The sequence below is a fragment of the Manacus candei genome, unplaced genomic scaffold, assembly GCF_025592945.1.
Source record: "Manacus candei isolate 608988 ecotype Guabito, Panama unplaced genomic scaffold, ASM2559294v1 h1tg000052l, whole genome shotgun sequence".
NCBI classification, from domain to species: Eukaryota; Metazoa; Chordata; class Aves; order Passeriformes; family Pipridae; genus Manacus; species Manacus candei.
This window is the reverse complement of record NW_026138100.1, coordinates 1,919,186-1,939,085: the sequence shown is the minus strand read 5'-3', so window position 1 is coordinate 1,939,085 and position 19,900 is coordinate 1,919,186. Positions and strand designations below refer to the sequence as shown.

Genomic DNA, 19,900 nt, shown 5'->3' with positions numbered 1-19,900 from the left:
ATTGTTTAATCTTTTTCTCTTTCCAGTTGTCCGTATCTGTCAGAGAAGATTACGCCTGCTATCCCTGCAATTGGTGGGATTCTTTTCTTTTTCGTGATGGGGACCCTGCTGCGTACTAGTTTCAGTGATCCTGGTGTCCTCCCCCGCGCAACACCAGATGAAGCAGCAGATCTAGAGAGACAAATAGGTAACACTGAAGGTCTGTTGTCTCTTCGCTTTCCTCCCGAGGGTGCATGTACTGTGTGAAGGCAGTGTGCTGCTCTGATCATGAGAGGAGTTACTCCTATCTTGCCACAGTGATTGTTCCGGAATTGTAATATCTAATAACATTGCAGTGATTCCTGTGAAAAGATCAGTTCTTCACCAAAAAAGTAAACATGATCCTGGCCTTGGACTGTGATAGTTATTACTGTAAATACTTTTCAGCAAATCTGGTAAAAGTCTCTCTGTGGTGCACAAGAGAATACTTTTTAAATTGTTTTTGGCAAAAAACCTGATATTTCAAAGGTTCTACAATTGTGCATCTTTTAAAGTAGTGTATCCTCAGTAACTGAATTTAATTGTTATTATTTATACTGTGAAATTGTATTAATATACAGTAAAAATGTTACTGTTTTTTATTTGTGTAAAACCAGCATAATTAAAGTAGAGACCTAGATTTTAATCAGCCTCACTTATCAAGAGAATTGTTAACGAAATTCTAAAAGTGAGATTTCTACAGCTACAAACATGCTGAATAGCTAAAATGTGCTACCTGGATAAGAAACCAGGATGAGTTTGCAGAGTTGCTTCATAAGCAGTGGATTTGTGTGCTTATTTTTTAGTAATCTAGTAAAGCTTACCAAGGGCTACTGTATCTGCTTTGATATGACAGCCAACGGAAATCCGATTTTTCTGAAGCAGTTTCAGAGGAATGCACACTCATATAATTGAAATGACAGGTAACAGGTTTATGCAAGCACGGGAGAAATACCTGAGGCATCCTTGACATTTAATGCTATAATACAGTCTTGGGCTTTTTACAATAGAAGTATTTAAATGTTTGCTATCCATCTGAATTTCAGAAGTGGTTGAATCACCTTGCTTAAGCATTTGAAAATCTCAGAAAAAAAAGTATACAGTTTAGGCCACAAAATTTCACCAAGATTTTTTTTAACACATATAAATATAATGAAGCATTTATTTAGCACCTTTTCCTAATCAGTGTTATAGTCTACTTTCATTGATCTCTTTCAAGGAATTCTTTACCTAGAATAAGGTACTGGCTTTAGTCCAAAATACAGGCATAAGTTCCTATTTAAGGAGTTGCTTATTTACCTTAAGTACAAAGAAACATTGATCTATGTCAGGAAAAAAATTATTTCAAATAAACAGTTAACAATAACAATACAAATTGGAAACTAGAAATCATTCTGTATCAAAAAGTTGATTAGGAGAGTCAAAATGTTTCCATGTGTGACTATTTCAGAACTTCTGTTTACAAATTATAATTTATTTAAATGATATTGCATACTTGCTTCACAGATTCAGGCTGCTGAGCTGATCAAAACCACTGTCTTTTCTTCAGCAGTAGCAAAGGCAGTAGTCTTCCAAAAAAGGCCAGTGGAGTATCAAGGAATTACATTGCCAGCAAATGTGGAATTCCCAAGCATGAGGGCTTATGGCAAGTCTAATAGAGGAACAAGCTAGGTAGCTATAAGAAATCCTTCTGCCCTAAAACTGTGACTCTGGATTCAACAATAGAAATGGAAAGAAGGATTTCTGTACTCTTAAAATATTTTTTTTTTTTTAATGTGCCCTTAAAAGGTGTATCCTAGTGGAGTGGTATATGTGCAGCAGGAAAAGTGGAATGGCTCCCACGGTTGAAAAGAAAACTGGATACTCCAAAGCTATCATTCTGTTTAGATTACCTTGTAACTTGCTGTACTTTTGAACTTTCAGTACCTTCTAAAGGTGTGGTGTGAGGTTAACAGTAATATATTTCTAGGCAAGAAATTCTTCAGATAACTCACCTAAAAAATAGTGCCTCTACCAAATTGGTTTTTTTCCTAAAATCTGTGTATGTTGCATATCTGTGTATGTTGCTATCTGTGGCTTTTACTTCACTCAAGTCATTCTTAGATACTTGAGTCTTACACTGCCCTACCTGTCTCTTTGTGAAGCAACCTCCCAAAAATTATTACAAATGCAGTGAGAAACAATGTCCTGAGAAGAGGAATTCTGATTTAAGAATGTTATTTAGAAGTTTTTTTAAAACTTTTTATACTAAGGCATAGAATAGAATGAGCTGATTAAGGAGAACGGTTCTCAAAATAAGGCTCTCTAAAGAAGCTACAGGTACTTCATTCTTTCAGGTGACTTTTTGGAAACAGGGTCATCATACTGACAATGAGAAATGTTTCCACCTAGGCTGTCACCCTTGTTTGGGTGAAGATGGGGGACTACCAGAGCTGTGATGCTGCTGTTTCCACCCCCAGGGTACAAGAATGCAAAGCAGTTGTTCTTGCAATTTTGCAGTGTTCATAGAAAAACAGAAGGTGAAAGAAATGGGAAAAAATTGTCCAAAAAGCAAAAGGGACTTCTATTATTGAAAAATATTACATTAAATGCACATCATCAAGCTATCCTCATCCAGAGGAAGGTTGGAAAGTGTACTAAGAGGCCATTCTGACTGTATTTGATTGCAGTCAAAAAGATACTTGTATCATAAGTGGAAATAGTTTCTAAAGGTGAGTAAAAAGACATGGCACAAACATATTGGGAAAGTGTGGGAAAGGCAAAAGTAGAGTGAAGTCAGTTACAGCCATCAAGGAACAGTAGAAGGAAACAGTACAGGTTCTGTTAGAGGTCAGAGGAAGAGAGAGAAGCTGAAGGTGTGCTGTGTTGTTGGAAAATGAGAAATAGCAGAGGACAAGCTGAAGGATCAAGACTGCTTTGATCTCAGAAGATAACTTGTAGCTTCTTGACTGCTGATAGGTCAGGAGAGGGAAAGTAGTTAAAAGTCTGTCAATCTACTATACTGTATCTTTACTGGTTTATCTAATGTTCTACTTTAGTAGAAATCTGTCAGTTTTCTCTCTAGAAACTATTCTCTGGTTAGAGAGACATGGAGTAAACTGCTAAATGATCAAATTATAAGAATTGAGCCTGGCAAGGAGTAGGGGTTTATAGCCATTTAAGTCTCAAAAAGAACAACAAAGTATTTCAAAGCAAATCAAGTGTATCCACCTGCCTCCAGCGGTTTGCTTAGGTACCTCCTGGAGCTTTTGCAAGCAACTCAGCTCCTGCAGCAGCCTAGCTGTGTCATCAAGGCTTTTAGCTCCATACTCAAGGCAATGGTGAAGGAGACTCCATCTTTTAATCAGTCATTACACGAATCATGGGTCATCTACCGCCATCACCTGCATCTCCTAGAACGGTTCCATCAACGCTGCTTCCGTACAATCTTAAACATCCACTGGTCAGATTATGTGACTAACACGTCTGTTCTAGAACAGGCAGCAGTCACAAGTATTGAGGCCATGTTGCTGCGATGGGCAGGGCACGTGTCAAGGATGAAGGACCACCGCCTCCCTAAGATCTTGCTTTATGGTGAACTTGCCACCGGCTGCCACATGAGAGGAGCCCCGAAGAGAAGATACAAGGACTGCCTGAAACAACATGTCAGCCTCGGCCACATTGATCAACATAACTGGTCTACTCTGACCTCTAATCGGGAGGCCTGGAGACACACCATCTATAACACTGCTGTCTCCTTTGAGAAAGCACGCAGGATCACTCTCGAGGAGAAAAGGCAACGCAGAAAGAACCGTGTCTTGCAGAAGATACCACCTAAGGAGTCTTTCTGCTGTGCCTTTTGCAATCGGATATGTCTGTCTCGTATTGGCCTCATTAGCCACCAGCGTGCCTGTAACAAATGTGGATAGAGCCATCCCAAATCTTTGTTCACGAAGCCTAACCATGATGATGATGACACAAACATACCTTTCCAATAAAGTTTTAGACTTCAAGAAGATCATGCAATTCTACTTTTAAGAAAATAATACATGATTTCAGAAAAACTTAAGGCAGCAAGTCTTAAGTCTTAAAGTCAAGACCAATATACGGTCGATATCTCTTGCTGACTGTCAGATGAAGAGCTATCTTAAGAATGCAGTTAGCAGCTGGTGGTTTCAGTCTAAACCAGGTTCCCAGTACTGTTTGTCCCTGAGATTACTGTCTGGAAACAAGAACATTTGATTAAAGTTCTCTCCCACCACCCCACCCTGAAATAAATTAGTCGATCCTCTTGTAGCCCACTGTTGTTAAGCATGTAGCTTAGATTTAAGTGGTTCAACACAGTGGAAGATATTTCTTAGAGGTCTGCATTTTTGTAGGGCTTTGTTTTGTTTGATGTTTTTTCTGTTGTTCTTCAGATGTTATAGGTTATACATAAAGATTTTTTTCTTACATTGTCATTTTCTTGTCAGGAAACATTACAATTATTTCAAGTTGCTGACTTTTTTTAGTAATCTTGTTTGAAGATTGAAATTGTGTCCTGTTAAAGTTGTCAGCAAACCTTGCATAATATGATTGTGAAGCTTGTATAGAGACAATGTGAGGAGACCACCTAGGGGTTGTTTGTCTTAGGATCTTAAGAACGCTGACCAAAAAATCCAGCCCTTGATTGAGCAGGAGAATCCCAGTGATATGTATAAAAACTTGCAGTGTCTGTGTTTCATCTAAACAGCACCTCTCATTTCTTTTAAGCATAATAAATTGAGAAGTCTAAGTGGAGTTTGTTGTCACATTAGAAGGTTGCTAGGCTGTGCTGTAACTCAATTAAATACTTATTTTCTTGGAGCAGTTCTGGTCTCTTGGTCCTGCAAAGACATGGATTATATGTTTGGGACTTTTGCAGTAGGGTAATAAAAATGCTGGAGCCCCATCTAGTGCATGAACAGTTAACCCTGCTAGAGAAGTTATAAAACATGTCAGAACAGAGAGGATAGAAGGCAATTCCATTAGTGGGCAAATTTTAACCTTTTTGTAAAATAACTTGTATTACTACATCAATAATGGATTGGATGAGAAAAATGTAGTAGTGGTCAAACACAGCTCGTTGGGGGAAGGTGATTCCATAAAGGTTAATTTTATTGTGCCTCAAAGGGACCACATATATTGAAAGATTTAACTGTGTTAGACCCCAAGTACGAGCAGTCAAATTGAAGGCTAATTACAGTCTGAAAATTCACAGTGGGACCAGGACATGTTTATCACATTTAGATTAGATAAATCAGATTAAATCCAAACACATTTGACCTTGCTCAGTTGCTTGTTTCCAGGAAAAAGATGCTAGTAAACAGAAAGACTGGGACTTTCAGGTTTGATTATGCAATTTAGGATTGTGAGTAAACTTCTGAGTCCATGGAAAGTCAGCAAGACTGTTTTCATTAATTTCATTTGCATCAGCTTTCACCCTTGGATTTTGAGATTAATTTTCCTAAGAGAGCTAGGATTTGCTGTCTCTGTGAACTTCCCTGCAAATGTCTGGGAGGAAATAGTCTTAGAAAACTAGCATTGTAAATATAATGGGCTGGACAGTAGTCTCCCTTCTCCACCAGTGAAGACAGAAGTTGCCTTTGAGATTCTACCAGAGCCCATTTAAAACAAATGCAGTGCACTTTTTGAAGTTCATGAAAGGGAGGGGAAATACTGGATTTAGTCAATATTCATTTTATAACATAAATGTTTCTTTAGGAAAAAGAGCATTTTTCTTCTAAACAATTCCTCTTGACTGGTTTCAGTACTTTTCTTTCAATGATTATGTACATACTCAGGAATAATAAGATTTTTTAAAATAAGAAAATCTGAAATATTACTGTTATTTTAGGAAATCTAATGCATCAAAATTTCTAGCAGTATAGAAAGCTACACATAGATGAAATTCAGGCTTTATAAGTATTTTTTTTATAATTATGCACCTAAATTTGGGTAGGAGTATCAAATGGAAACCTTCAGTTTATTAATGAATATGCTATGCATGCATGTGTTAAATGCTTTATTCAATAAAAAACTAACTAGGGCAAATGACCTATGTTTTTGCTCACAGTTTAAGTCTTACTTTGACCAAACTATGGTAAGAAATGGGCATAACAGTGTGTTTTGTGGACCAAGGATTTCTAGAAAGACAAAGAATATTACTAGCCTGCTGGTTATAATGTTACTGGAAGTTTTTTTTAGTGTAATGTGAATTATAAGACATTCTTCCCAGTATTCTGGATTTAGGAGTCATCCTTGTCTCTGTAAAGCTTTAAATAGTATAAGCACAGTTGTGCTGTGCCTTCCAAAGAACATCTTTTCAGTTTACACACTGATATACACTGGTATACAGCTTGTAATGCAATACTTATTGAATCAAAAATACTGTGTCAAGTAGTATTGGCCTTGAGGTCAAAATCAGTGTCATTGATAGTTATGGGAACCACACAGTAGTCCATGGTTCCGTATGCAGATCATAGGACCTGGCCAAGCATCACAAGGGCGTGGTTTAGATCCAACCCAAGCCAATGTCTATACCTCACTGAGCTCTAGGAGGCTGCTTCTAAGCTACTGTTTCTTCAGTATTCACCACTTCATTCTCATAACGGATGTTTAGGAGCTTCACACCCAGATTCCATTATTCTCAGCTATTGCTCCCTTCATTCCTTTCATCCTCTTCTCTAATGGAGCTTTCTGAAATCTGTTTCATTGGTCAGGTTTACAGTGGTGTCCCACAAGGACTTTTATTGATGCATATTTGTGAAGTGGGTGAGCACATTGCAGACGAGAACTTCTTAAGTGAGGTTTGCTACCAAATCAGGCACTTTGTATAATTACACCTTTGTTAGCTGTGCTGTTGCTAGTTTGAATATCTTGCTAAGTGAGGAGGCTTTCTTATTGCCCTCTTGGAAAATACATAGTTTGTAGACTGTGTAATTCACAGAAACTGTAATTGTGGATGATATTTCTAACGATTTGAGCTCAAATACAGCTCATAGATCTTTCAGTAACAAGCCCCACATGAAAGAGAGTGGGACAACTTAAGACACAGTTGTGCAAGTGACTGTGACTTTGAAATGTATTTTTATCATATATTGGGAAGTACTTTATTTTACTTTCCTATTATCTTAGCTGTTCTACCTGTCCAAGAGTAATAATTTAGGGGGTTTTCACTTCTATAGCTTGATTTGATTGTGATTACACAAGAACAATTAAACCTAGAAAAAGGTGCCACTTTTAGATGTTCAACTTTGAGTAAAGTTCAGCTTGGGCAAAATTGAATTTTAGTGATTTAGCCTGGTCAGTACTTTAGTTGCTGGAAAACTTACTGCTAATGTCCTAAAATAAAACAAAATGAAGTTAAGAAACCAAAGCCAAAATTCCACCACTTGTATCAAATGATATAGTTGGAAACTGGTTTTATGCAACAAACAAACTTCAGAGTGTGTAGAAGTAACACTGGGAGTTGCATTTTCAAACTTCTAAACAGCAAGAGCTGAAAAATACTATTGTGAATGTGCCCCATTGTATCATAGCATTCAAGGGATCTCTGATGACAGAGCTGTTGTTGCTTAAGTAAATGTACAGGTTCTATATTTGGTTGTAGAATTTCTGCAGCACTTCTAGAGAGACTTTTTGTTATTACCGGAATTCTAAAAATATTGAGGAAGATCCTAAGGAAAACTTGTCCAAGTTTTACTATCCTACACCAGTATTCATAGTTGTCGTTAATGTATTATCTATGAACTATTAGGGGATGTGAGAGTTGTAACAGTTTGCGGATCAAGGTCATTGTCAGCATTTGAGAATTGGGCTTGGATGGTTTCTTTAATTCAAATTGATGGCTATGTATGCTATTTTTAATGAAATATCTCTTTGCTACATGTTATTTTAGGAGAGTTAGGAGGGCAAAAATTTATTTTAAGTGTGTTAATATAAATTTGAGGCTTGCTCTAGATTGCCATCAAGGACAGTCATACATCAGCATACATCATAGCTTGTGAAAAATTTAATGTGTTGTATTTCCCTGTTTAGATATAGCAAATGGCTCCAGTTCAGGAGGATATCGCCCCCCTCCCAGAACAAAAGAAGTGATCATCAATGGACAGACAGTGAAACTAAAATATTGTTTTACTTGCAAGATTTTCCGCCCACCTCGTGCCTCACATTGCAGCCTTTGTGATAACTGCGTAGGTGAGTAAAAAAAAAGATATGGCATATGTTCAATTTGGTAGTATTTGGTATTGTTATGAATACTTTACTTAGGAGAGAGAAAAGAATCAGAGTTAGTGACAAGATTACTCATGAGGTGACTTACTGTGTTCATCCTTCTTTTCTGCAACCTCTGTTAAATATTAAGAATTTTAGTGGAGGCAGGAAATGAGATTTGGCCTAACAGATGTTGCTAATCTAAGAAAGAAAAATATCTTCTGATGCATACATGTCCTAACCTTCTCTGTAAGGCAGAGAACACACCCAACTCAAATAGGGCTGCATACAATGTGCAATGACCTTTCCGATGCAGAGAATCAACCTTTATGGAAGTCTCAGAATTGTTTCCTTCAACATATTAAATTGTAGGCAAGGAGCTGCTTCCCCAGTTCATTAGAAACTGATTATAACACATAGTTCAAACTGTTAGGGCTTGGACTCTGACCAAAATACACACTGTAGGTGATTCTCACCTTTGAGCAGTTTTATGATTAGAAATTTTAAAGTCAGAATCCATAAGAAATTATGGGCAAACATGGTATTTTCAGAGTAAGTACATGTGGTCAGGACCTAAGCATATTTTATAATGATAGGGTTGGGGTTTGTTTCTTTCTGAACATCTTGTCCTTTTTCATGAGTATTTCCTATGGAGGGCAGACAAGGTGATTAAGATATGCTTGGATTTAAAAGCAAACCAAAAATCCCCTACCAATCAAATCTGAGTGGTTTCCAGTTAATTAGATCACATTTGGAGTTTAGTGCGGTTGATTAGCACACTGTTGAGCCTGGATCTTAAGCATTCAAGAAAATAATGTAGAAAGATGTCTCCAGCTGAGAAATGTAATTGCAGCATTCAGTAGTGATATTTTTAGATATAAAGCAGTCATTGGAAGAATTGGAGTTTTATGTTTAGATGACATTCATTTAGGGAGTACACTTGCATCACAGTGAAAAGTTTATTAGCCTTTTGGCCCTATGGAATTGATTGGTATCTCTAGATGGTTCTTCCAGTAAATAAATTTTTCTGATGTGTTAGAATTTTGTAAGTGTTGCAAAAGCTATTGAGCAAGTAGGAATGTTTATGAATTGCAGTTGACATATTTTTCAGAAAAATATTTTAGCAAATGTGTAACCTGAACATTACAGTGTTATGATATTACTCAGCAAACCTGATAATGTGGAAATACAGTTGTTGACCAATGCAGTAAATAAAGTTAAAAGGCTGTTGTCTTTACCAAGAGAGCATAAATAAGAGCAACCCCTCCACACACATCCTGAAGCTTATTTTAAAATAATGTTTTGGTTTTTTAATACACGGGTATGAAGGATTTTCCTATAGGTTATTCTGTACCGTTTTCATACTACATTTGGAAAACCTATTCTGTGAAATATCACAGTCTTCTGATTATGTCTGTGGTGAAACAACAGATGTGAGTTATTATGAATGTCTATCAGAAAAGAATCTGAGCAAATGATTCATACAAGTGAGATATCTTTTCTGCCTACAAAATAGATATGATCATTGTAATTTGCTCTTGCACATTTTTTAATTTGGAGTTTATTTGTTTTAAAATAATTGCATCCATTAATTGGAATGAATTTGCTGTGGTTTTTTTCCTCAGTGTTTATAATGAGAATTACAAGAAAACAGTGACTTTTTCAGAGTACACTGTATAGTAGTTTTGTTTCTTGATTAGGTACATCTGTTTTTCATGTAAGTATGCAGATATATTGAATGCAAAAAGTGAAATCTACAAATACCTGCAACGAATTTTCTGTGAAAAATAGGTGTCAAGAAAATTGGATGACTTACATACTTGTGGAAATCTAACAGTGTAAGAGCATACACTTAATCAGAATGTGTTATGCAGTTTACCACAACCTTTTAGTTAGGATTGTCTATATGGTGATGCTTTTATTTCATTTTAGTTTGTGAATAAATCTTGTAAGAGCAATGAACGTTCTTGTGCCACTGTCATTTGCTAGGTTTTTACTGATGTAAGTAAACCAATGCACAGGTAGTGCTGCTTTGCACACATATGGATATTTAAGTAAGTTATGCTACTTAGGCATAACATCTGATATTTAAGTACTTAAGCAGCCCACTACCAAAATGGCCATGTGTTCCTTTTTAACCACATAGATTCCAAAGATTTTGCTGCATAGTTACAAACCAGCTACAGAGACTATGTGGTGCAGGAATGGAGTCTGTCTTCAAACCAGCACTCACTGCTCAGAAGAAAACAGTATGCTACTCTTACCTAAAGTGTCTACTTGACAAATGAATGCAGTGTGAAAGAGAGGTTCTTTCATCCTGTGTTTTCTGTTAATGCTTTTCATTCTCTAAGGAATCTATTGCAGCATTTTAAATATGTAAGTACGTACAAAAACTTATTCTTTGGAGTTTTCCCTCTTTGGAATCAATCCTAACTTTCTAGTTGTTTAGTAAGCATGTGTGACTTGATCTTTTGCACTGATTTTTTTATAAATGTTTATGTGGTATTTGTAGATAAAAATAGCAAGAAATAGCTTTAAAATAATAATAATAAAGAGGTAATTAGAGTTCTACCCATGGTAATACTTCAAACTCCTTTAGGTTTACAACATTTTCCTAGTAGTATCCATAAAAGTACATATTTTCATACAAATTTCATAGTTTGTTGCATTTATGTAATGCCTTCGAAAATTTGGTTGAATAAGTGTTCCCTGAAGCAAATATCTTGGGTGTATTCCTGATTTGCTTTTTTTACTACCTCTGTGAATGTCAGTTGGAAGTTAGCCCCTCAAGGGTTTTGTATACCATTATGTTGCTTAAGAATTATAAATGAATTAAAAATAATGGATGTCCAAACACAAGAAATAAAGACTTTAAAGATAAATAATGAGAGCAGACATAAATTCTGAGCCCAAGCTAGTTATTGCCAGGTTTTGACAAGAAGTTGCTTTGTAATGCTAGTAAAGCCAGTGGTTGGGCTTGCTTCTCAAATTAACAAATGGCTTCTTTTTAATTTATATTTGGTAATTTCAATATCAACTGTGTATTATCCTGGTTTTGCTTGGGTTTAATAAATAATTTTTGTCTTGTTTAATTTGATTTCTATAATAAAAGCTGAAGAAGTAGATGACTATATCCAAACAATTTACTTAAATATAGTACCTAATGGCTAATGAGCAACAGTGAATAATGATTAGCAAGCAGTAAATCAACTTAAGTGTTCTGATCTAAATGTCTAAAGTCTTGCTTGTCTTCACAATGACACAGTTTTTCTTTTCAAGTGAAGTAACTGTTTTTAGACTTAAGACAAAAATACAGTAAGGCAGAAGAAGAGATTCACCATTTATATTAGACTAACACAATATGCCCTTTTTATTAATTTCAAAATCTGTGTATCATAGATTTGTGTGGAACTGATGGATAAAGATTATTTTCTCTGGTTTCACTGTGTTTCTTTCAACACCTTTTTTTTTTTTTTGAGGATTCAAAGCTCAGATTTTTGAAATTTGGTGTCACGACTTTGAAACATTTAGATTGATTTTTCAGAGATCACTGATGAACATGAAAACGGCATACTAACTTAGACCAAAATTTTGGTTCATGTAGTAGCCCCTTTCCCACCTTGGCAGAGTGGATCCCTGGGGAAGAAAAGGAGAAGAGGGTGAGCACGGGGGAATGCTTCCTGTGAATATTCTCACACTCAGAAATCTTCAGTGGAGGCCTTCTTGAACCCTGAGTGGTTACTCTTTTTTTCAATAGCTCTTGATAGATCCTAGTGGCCTCTATACCTAATATAAGTTTCTTGAGAGGGTAATCTAGCATGCCAGTAGTGCCGAAGGCACACACCGTACTGGCATTTTTTCTTGATGTTTCTGTTTCCTGTAGGAGACAGGATTCCTCTAACTCGTAAGTAAAATTGCTTTTATGCAGATCCTAAGCATGACACCAACTGTCAAGGTTTTGACAGAAAATATGCTGTATTAGAAGCCCATAGACACCTCCTTTCCGGTTAAATCATTGCTTCTGTAAAGCACTTCTGCCAGGCAATTGTAGGCGTTGTCTTCTGGTTTCAGTCTTGACTGGACTCCATTAATTTATTGTTTTGAAAATTCAATGTGTTATGTTCTTAGCAGTATGCCAAACAGCAGAATTTGGATAAAATAATTGTTTTTAAAAGCTATTTCCCAGATTAGGCACCAGTGTTGTAAACTTGTTTTTAAAATGGGGAAATAATTACTAAAACACACAAAACATATGACACATACAATGTAAGACAAAGAGTGAGAATTACCAATTTGTTCTGAGGAGAAACTTTTCCTTGTAGTTACTCTGAATACCACCATCTTCCCGCCTGAAGAACACAAATTACTTCAAAAGCGGGCTGAGAGATGGCATTATAAGAGTTTGGCTTTTATAACAGAAATGTGTCTAAAAGTAATTTTCCCAGGACTTTTTGGTTATTTATAAGCAATGTGTGTTTACTTGATGTTGGGACTTCGGTTTGCTTGGTTTAAATTCCATTCTGTAGCACTCTTCCTTCATTAATTTATTATTTCCCTTTTTGCCTTCAATTCCTTTTCATGACCTTTGCTTATTTCTTTCCTTACGTTTCCTGCGATGAATAGAATACAATTTTCATTTCATTTTGAACCTCCTAAACCTTAGCTCTGGGTGTCTTGAAATGACTCTTTAACTGAACAGTTAAAAGTACAAAGTTGACTGCTATGACCTTTTTTTTTTCTTTTTTCTTTCTTTTCTTTCCATGTGTATTTTTCCCAGTTTTTACATGTGACAAATGGCTTTGACTCTTTTTGTTTGTTCTACCTTTTTGGGCCACCCAAGAAGCTGTCAAATGGTGTACACACCAGTATTTACAGAAGCGATATATTATTTATGATTGTACCATCTGTATAATTAGAGGTATTTTAGAAATTAAGAAAGCATGGCATGTGTGTCAAAGAGCTTTTAAGTCTTGAGCCAAAACACTGCAAAATAATGTCAGAAAGTCTCTTTCAAAAAGAAAATAGTATTATAAATTACTTCAGAGAGAGGTTGTGACTTATGCATCGGTCTGCATATAATAAAGTACAGAGATGATCATAATATCTAACTGCATAAATGATGTTGTAAACCTCAGATGTCAGAGTAAAAAAAAAAAAAATCAGGAACCCAAGAAAATAAACAAATATTTACATTTGGTGCAATAACAATTTGCAAGATGGTTAAACTCAAATTCAGATAAAAGCAACAGAGTTGGGTAAAAAATTTTGCTTTCCTATAAAAAAGAGGAACAAATCTTTAAACTTTGTGGATGATATTATTTGGTAAGGATAGTATGCTTCCTCTAGGGACAAGTTTGGGGTTTTAAAATCTGTTCCTTCACAACTGGGTGTGTGTCTGGCACTCATCTGGTTCCCAAAGTGCAAAGGTGTTGTATTGACAAGGATTGGTATCTAAGGAGAGATTGCGAAGCAGTGAAGTCCATCAATGCCCTCTTTGTACCTGTCAAAGAGTAGACATTCTAAACTGCTGCTGCTGCGTTTGAAAATGTCACCATTAATGAGCATGCAGTCAAAGGATTTTTTTAGTTAGTCAACATTTATTATTGGAAGACACAGTGATCTATGTGACAATATGGTTTAATTACCAAGAGCTATCCTAGGGCAGTGGCTGGATGTTTTCCTAATAAATCAATTGCTATTTTTATTTTTAAAATTAGGCATGTTTGTTTTCTTTTTGTGAATGGCATTAGTCTGCCACTGTTGAAGTTGATTAGCACACAAAAAGTTGACATTGCAACTTAACTTTCTAAAACCACCCCTACCCCCCAAATAGCTTAGCTATCTGGGACAGTTTAAACAATCATGAGAGTGAAATCTCTGTTAAGTGGCTCTTGTGTTTGTATTTCTGTTTGACTTTTAGTTGTAGATATCTATGCACATTATTAGTTTATTTCATTAACAGAGACCATCTTTCCCCGTGTTACATTGCTGTTTCAGTTGGCATCACCTTGTAGACATTAGTGTCCAGAATGTAATTTGGAGTACACTTTTGGGGAGTATTTCCCAAATGTGAACTTAAGGCTGGAAGGCTCTCTCTGTTCTTTTTGGTTTTCATGGGGTGTTTTGATTTGGAATCTGAGTACAAAAGTACTGAAGCTTGGTGATTTAAAGGATCCATTGTGCATTGTCCATAACAGATGTTCTAAAATAACATCAGCATGCATATAAATGTAACTTGCAATTGGTCTTTTGTTATTTTCATATAAATTTCTACTGAGATTTCATTCCACAAAAGTAACAGGAGAGGTATTGACAGAGGACTGTCAAACAGATGAATGGTGTGTAAGTTAAATTGATCCAAGTATTTGATTGCTGTTGCCAATTGGTGGCAAATATCATCAGTGTGGTTTTTAAATATGATTAAATAAATAATTTTCTTAGGAGTTTTAGTCAGTGGAACTGAACATCTGGACTAAGGATAGTTTTTATGAATATGCTATGAATACTGGATACAAATTTTTTTATAATGTCAAATTATCAGACATTTTAAACTGACTGTAAAGGTCTTAATGCAATGATTATATTTGCTTTTGTGCATGTGTTGCTCTCAGCAGTTGGGATTTGACTGCTGTGTCTTTGAGGAAAAAAAATAACTATAGTAAAAAACTATTTTTTAAGTGGACTTCTAAAAACCACATTTGTTTTCCTAAACATTTCAAGAGCAATCACATTCTGAAGGCACTGTTTTTCATACAAAATGTCAAGTCAAGAAGCCTGAATAGATGTGATCACATCATGATGTCATAGTCCTTCAACAAGCTGTAATTGTCATCATTATAAATACCTGCAGATGTGTCAGTATCTCTACATAATTGCTCAGTGTGAATCCATGACAATGGACATTGTAGTCCTGTGTTGTACTGCTGCTAGTATCACAAGTAATTTTGAGTAATCCTGGCCCAGGATTGGGCTGAATGGTTGATCTGTAGTGTGGTTTTTTGACTGACACAAGATTTAAATAGTAGGCTGTTGACTCTCTCCTGTCCTGGGATGCATGTTTGCATGTGTTAAATAAAGATGGTAACGTTCAGTGAATGCCTTAGGTTTGTGCCTTTGCCTCACAGTGCTTTACTTGACTGGCAAGGAAGAATTATCAAGTGAATTCTAACTTGTGCTCATTGGAATCTCTGAGTAATGTGACCTAGATATTTTTGCACCTGTCGACTTCTTGTCTTTGAGACCTACCTTCACATTAAGCTTTAGAAAAATGTATGCTGGTGTGTAATGATCCTGTTGAGCAAAAGAAGAAGGAAGCAGTTAATAAATACTGCAATCTGAAGGGCCAAGCTGGCCTAAGAATGTTCCCCGTAAAAATGCTTTTGTGTTCCTTTTAAATTATAAAGCTTTTATTAAATGTTTTGAAAGAGGAAGGAAAGCATTAGGGTCATTTTTTACATGGTTTCTTGGAGTGTAGTGACTGAAAAATGGAAGCAGAACACGTAAGGATTTAAGAGTCTGGGCTTTAAGGATTTTAAGAGGCTGTACTGTGGAAAGTAGAGATTGGACTCCTTGGTTCTGAGCAGCAAGGAACATGCTTTGGTGTGGCTTCTGAAGGAAACACTCCATCTATAAGGCCATTGCTTATTAAAATGGCAAATGTTCTCTTTTTTTTTTTTTAAATCTGAGATATCCAGCAGTTAATGTTTCTCAAGCAAGTTTTCAAATGTAAATGTTTCAGGAAAGGTAAAAAATGAGAAGTGTCTAAAGTATGAGGTAAGGTGTTCTTCTGTGATCCAGTTAGCATAGATTATTAGGTGAGTGTTAATGAGACCACTTAAGTGAGTGTTAATGAGACCACTGAGTCATGCTGACAGCTTGTGGTTTCCAAAGGGATCTGAACATCATCCTACTTGTGTGATTCTCTCCTTTGTGCCTGTTCTCACAACCTTACTAACACACAGCCATTGCTAAGTCAGTTTTTCCCACTGAGCAATGAACAAAATAATTCCCTTATTTCTTTCCTGCCAATTCAGGGAGGTATGTGATTCATCATGAGCTTTCACAATGAAAAAAGGAGGTGGGATAAAGTGGCAGGAAATGCAGCGTGTGACCATCTCTTTCACTGCTACTAAGCTTTTAGATTGGCTCAGTTATCTTGTGAAGCCTCATCTTTTGGATTTGGTTATGGTGGTACTGGCTATCCTCACAATTTATTATCTAAATTCGAAGTTACTGATCACTTGGGAAAGACTAGTGAAATAAAGTCATTGTTACAGGTTTACTGACAGTTCTTGAGGTTTCTTACTTCTTTGGTTTTTTGTGATTTTTACAGCAGTGCTTTTAGTCTCCATTTGATCATCTCCTCTTTCCATTGATGCTTCACCTTATAAACTGTTCACACATTTTCTCACTCTGTTTTGTATGCTTCAGCTTTTGTTCTCAGATCCTAAAAAATTAATCTCCAAGATTTCTCCTGCAGTTGTGATAAGTGTTAACATGTACTAAGGTTGGTGTTACAGTTGCACTGAAATAACACTTAGCTGTTTCTGAAAGTGTCATTTCATCCCTTCACTGGCAGTGTGTTCTTACTTCTTCACTTGGCCCAGCTTTGGTGTTTGTCTGATGCTGTGATGAGCTGGTCTGAGGAGACAGGCAATAGAAAATCACGGTTTTAAGTTCTTCTGGCTCTGTCAACCAGCTCCCCACAGGGTAAAATGAACACCAGGCTTGACCTAAGAATAAGGAGCCATAAAGACACAGGCAAAAGTTTGTTCACAGGTGTCCTAGTTAGGACAGCTGAGATCAGTTCATCATGGTGGGTGTAACCCAAAACTGTATTCTATAGCCTTCCATGTCATTTCCCAGAAACTAGACTATTGTTGTCAATAGACTATTCGCACCCTCTGCCCATAGAGCATGGTGGGTGTAACCCAAAACTGTATTCTATAGCATTCCATGTCATTTCCCAGAAACTAGACTATTGTTGTCAATAGACTATTCGCACCCTCTACCCATAGAGCCTGACTCCTCAGGCTATAAACTAGGTGTTAAGAGGCCTGTGAGATAGAAGGATGTTTCTGTCCTCACACCCTTTGTGAACTCCCCGCCCTGAGGGGAGTACCAAGCATTCCTGCCTGAACTGGAGGATATATAATCTTGGAGTTTTGGAACATTTTTTCAACCCACTCGTGGGATCCAGAGGACGGCTGCATCTCATCGCTCTCAACCAGACTTAGACCACCACTGGACTGCGATCACCAGTTCTGGCCAGACTGCAGCAGCTCTCCCACCAGCAGGTTCTTCCCCTCTCCCTTTACTTTGGACTCAAACAGGGCCCAAGGAACACCACTTTGTTCAGGCCCCAGGGTACTGGGTTATACATTTGGGTTTTTGTGGGTTGAGACCAATTGTTTGTTTGTATTATTGTACTTACTGTATTATTTTAATAAATTGTTATTCTGACTTATAATCTCTCCTTTGAGTTGGGTTCATTCCCCCTGCTGGTTAACTTTTAAACCAGCACATTTTGGCGCCCAAACGTCGGGCAGAGAGAGAGAAGTCAGAATCACAATTTCATTTGAAGCATTTGTCTATTTGAATATAGAAACTCCCTGATCACCATGTTGTTTGATGCACTCACATGGATGTTGTATTTGAGCCTGTTCATATTTCCACAGATGGCGTATTATTTGCCTGTTTTGATGCTCTCTTTAAGACCAGGGAGAGGGATCCAAATTGTTTTATTAATATATTATGTTTATGTCATTCTAACATCAGAAGCAATGAGTTTCATTGTAAATGTGTATTCAGTCCTGTTTGCCTGTCCTGGTTTGGGTTGCTACCTCTGGGGCCTCATTAAAAATCGTACCCAGCTTTTTGGGGGAACAGGGGTGGATGGTTTCCAGCCTCCCACCTCCTTCTTCCCCTTCAGACCTGCTAAAACAGTTTTTGAAAATATTGAGTTCCCTTTTGATGTTAAGGACAGCATAATGTTATTGTTAGTGTTGCTCTGTCTGCTCTGTACTGTGTACACCATGTTTAGGGTCAGAAAAGTGCCTTTTAGGGAGGTTGGTTGGACACCTGCCCTGGGAGCAGATAATGCTGAATGGCACGGGAAGTGGGAGGCCATCAGCCAGTATTTGGAAAAGTTTTCTCCTCCAATGACCTGGAAATTCACCCCTGAACAACTGCAGGATCCTGTTAGCATGATAAGACTGGTGAAGGAAAAATGCTCTGGCAGCTCCAGAGATGGCCAGCTCACAGCAACCTGCTGGGCCCTGGCCACTGCCTACCGGGCACTGCTTGACATGATACAGCACTGTCAGGGCGAGGAGAGAAGGACCAAATCCGCAGACACCACGTCCACCCAAACCACAGCTGAGTCAGAGGGAGAAAGAAATGAACCAACCAGCACCGTGTCCACACAAACCATCGAGGAGCCAGAAGAACAAGCAAAACCAATAGCAGTCGCCCCTGTCCAGAAAAGGAAATCAAAGACTAAATCAGTTCGCATAGCAAATGATGACGAAGAGGCGGGACCTTCACATCCACCGGAGGAGACAGAGCCAGAAATAATCACTCGGTCCCTATCCCTGGGTGAGCTACGTGAGCTCCGGAGAGAGTTCACACGACAGGCGAACGAGTCCATTCTGACCTGGCTGCTCCGAATCTGGGATGCCGCAGCTAACGATACGATCCTAGATGGGAGTGAAGCCAGACAGCTGGGATCCCTGTCTCGAGATGTAGTCATTGATCAGGGGATTGGAAGGAGGCAGGAAACTCTCAGCCTCTGGCGGCGACTGTTGTCCAGTGTGAGGGAGAGATACCTTTGCAAGGAGGACCTCCACGTACAGCAAGGACAGTGGAACACGATGGAACAAGGTATCCGGTGCTTAAGGGAGTTAGCTGTACTGGAGATAATCTTTTCAGAGGATGAAAGATTCCCTAAGAGTCCAGATGGCGTACAGTGCACCTCCCAAATGTGGTTAAAGTTTGCACGACTCGGGCCAGAAATGTATTCCCGCTACTTAGCAACGCTGCAATGGAGGGAGGGAGAGGACAAGGTGGGAGCATTGGTTAGCAAACTCAGGATTTATGAAGACACTGTCACCGCCCCATTACGAGCCCACGTCTCATCTGTGGAAACCAAACTGGCTGAACACGTCCGAAACCTGGAAGAGAAAATTGAAGAGGGACACCAGAAGCTAAGAGAAGAGATTAAGGAAGGGATTTTCCATATCTCGCCAGGACGAACAAGAGTCTCTGCTATCAGGAGCCAGCGTCCCCCAGCTAAGGAGAGAAGGTACACTCCACGTGGCGATCTATGGTTTTACCTCCGTGAGCATGGAGAAGATATGAGGAAGTGGGATGGGAAACCCACCTCTTCCTTAGCAGCCCGGGTACGTGAACTGAAAAGAGGAACAAATACCATAAAGAACTCTTCAAGGGTAAACGTTGCTCCAGTCTCTCGTGGGCAAGACTCCAGACGGTACAGGAATGATGATACGTCTGATCCTCTTGAAGGGACCTCCAGGTCATACCCACAAGAAGAGCACAATGAGTACCATGACCAGGACTAGGGGTGCCCTGCCTCTAGCCAGGTAGAGGAGAGGGACAATCGAGTCTATTGGACTGTGTGGATTCGGTGGCCTGGCACATCAGAGCCACAAAG

The 19,900-nt window shown here is 38.0% G+C and overlaps 1 protein-coding gene across 5 annotated transcripts in view; it reads left to right on the top strand.

Annotated features, from left to right (window-relative positions):
- ZDHHC14 (zinc finger DHHC-type palmitoyltransferase 14) overlaps positions 1-19,900 on the top strand; it is a 105,529-nt gene that overhangs the window by 56,692 nt on the left and 28,937 nt on the right. For 3 of the 5 annotated variants that reach the window (XM_051801576.1, XM_051801574.1, XM_051801578.1), the window contains exons 2-3: positions 27-199; positions 8,056-8,214. In XM_051801576.1, the coding sequence (XP_051657536.1) occupies positions 27-199; positions 8,056-8,214 (332 nt within the window). The remainder of the gene's footprint in view (positions 1-26; positions 200-8,055; positions 8,215-19,900) is intronic. The other 2 variants (XM_051801577.1, XM_051801575.1) reach the window with 1 other exon arrangement.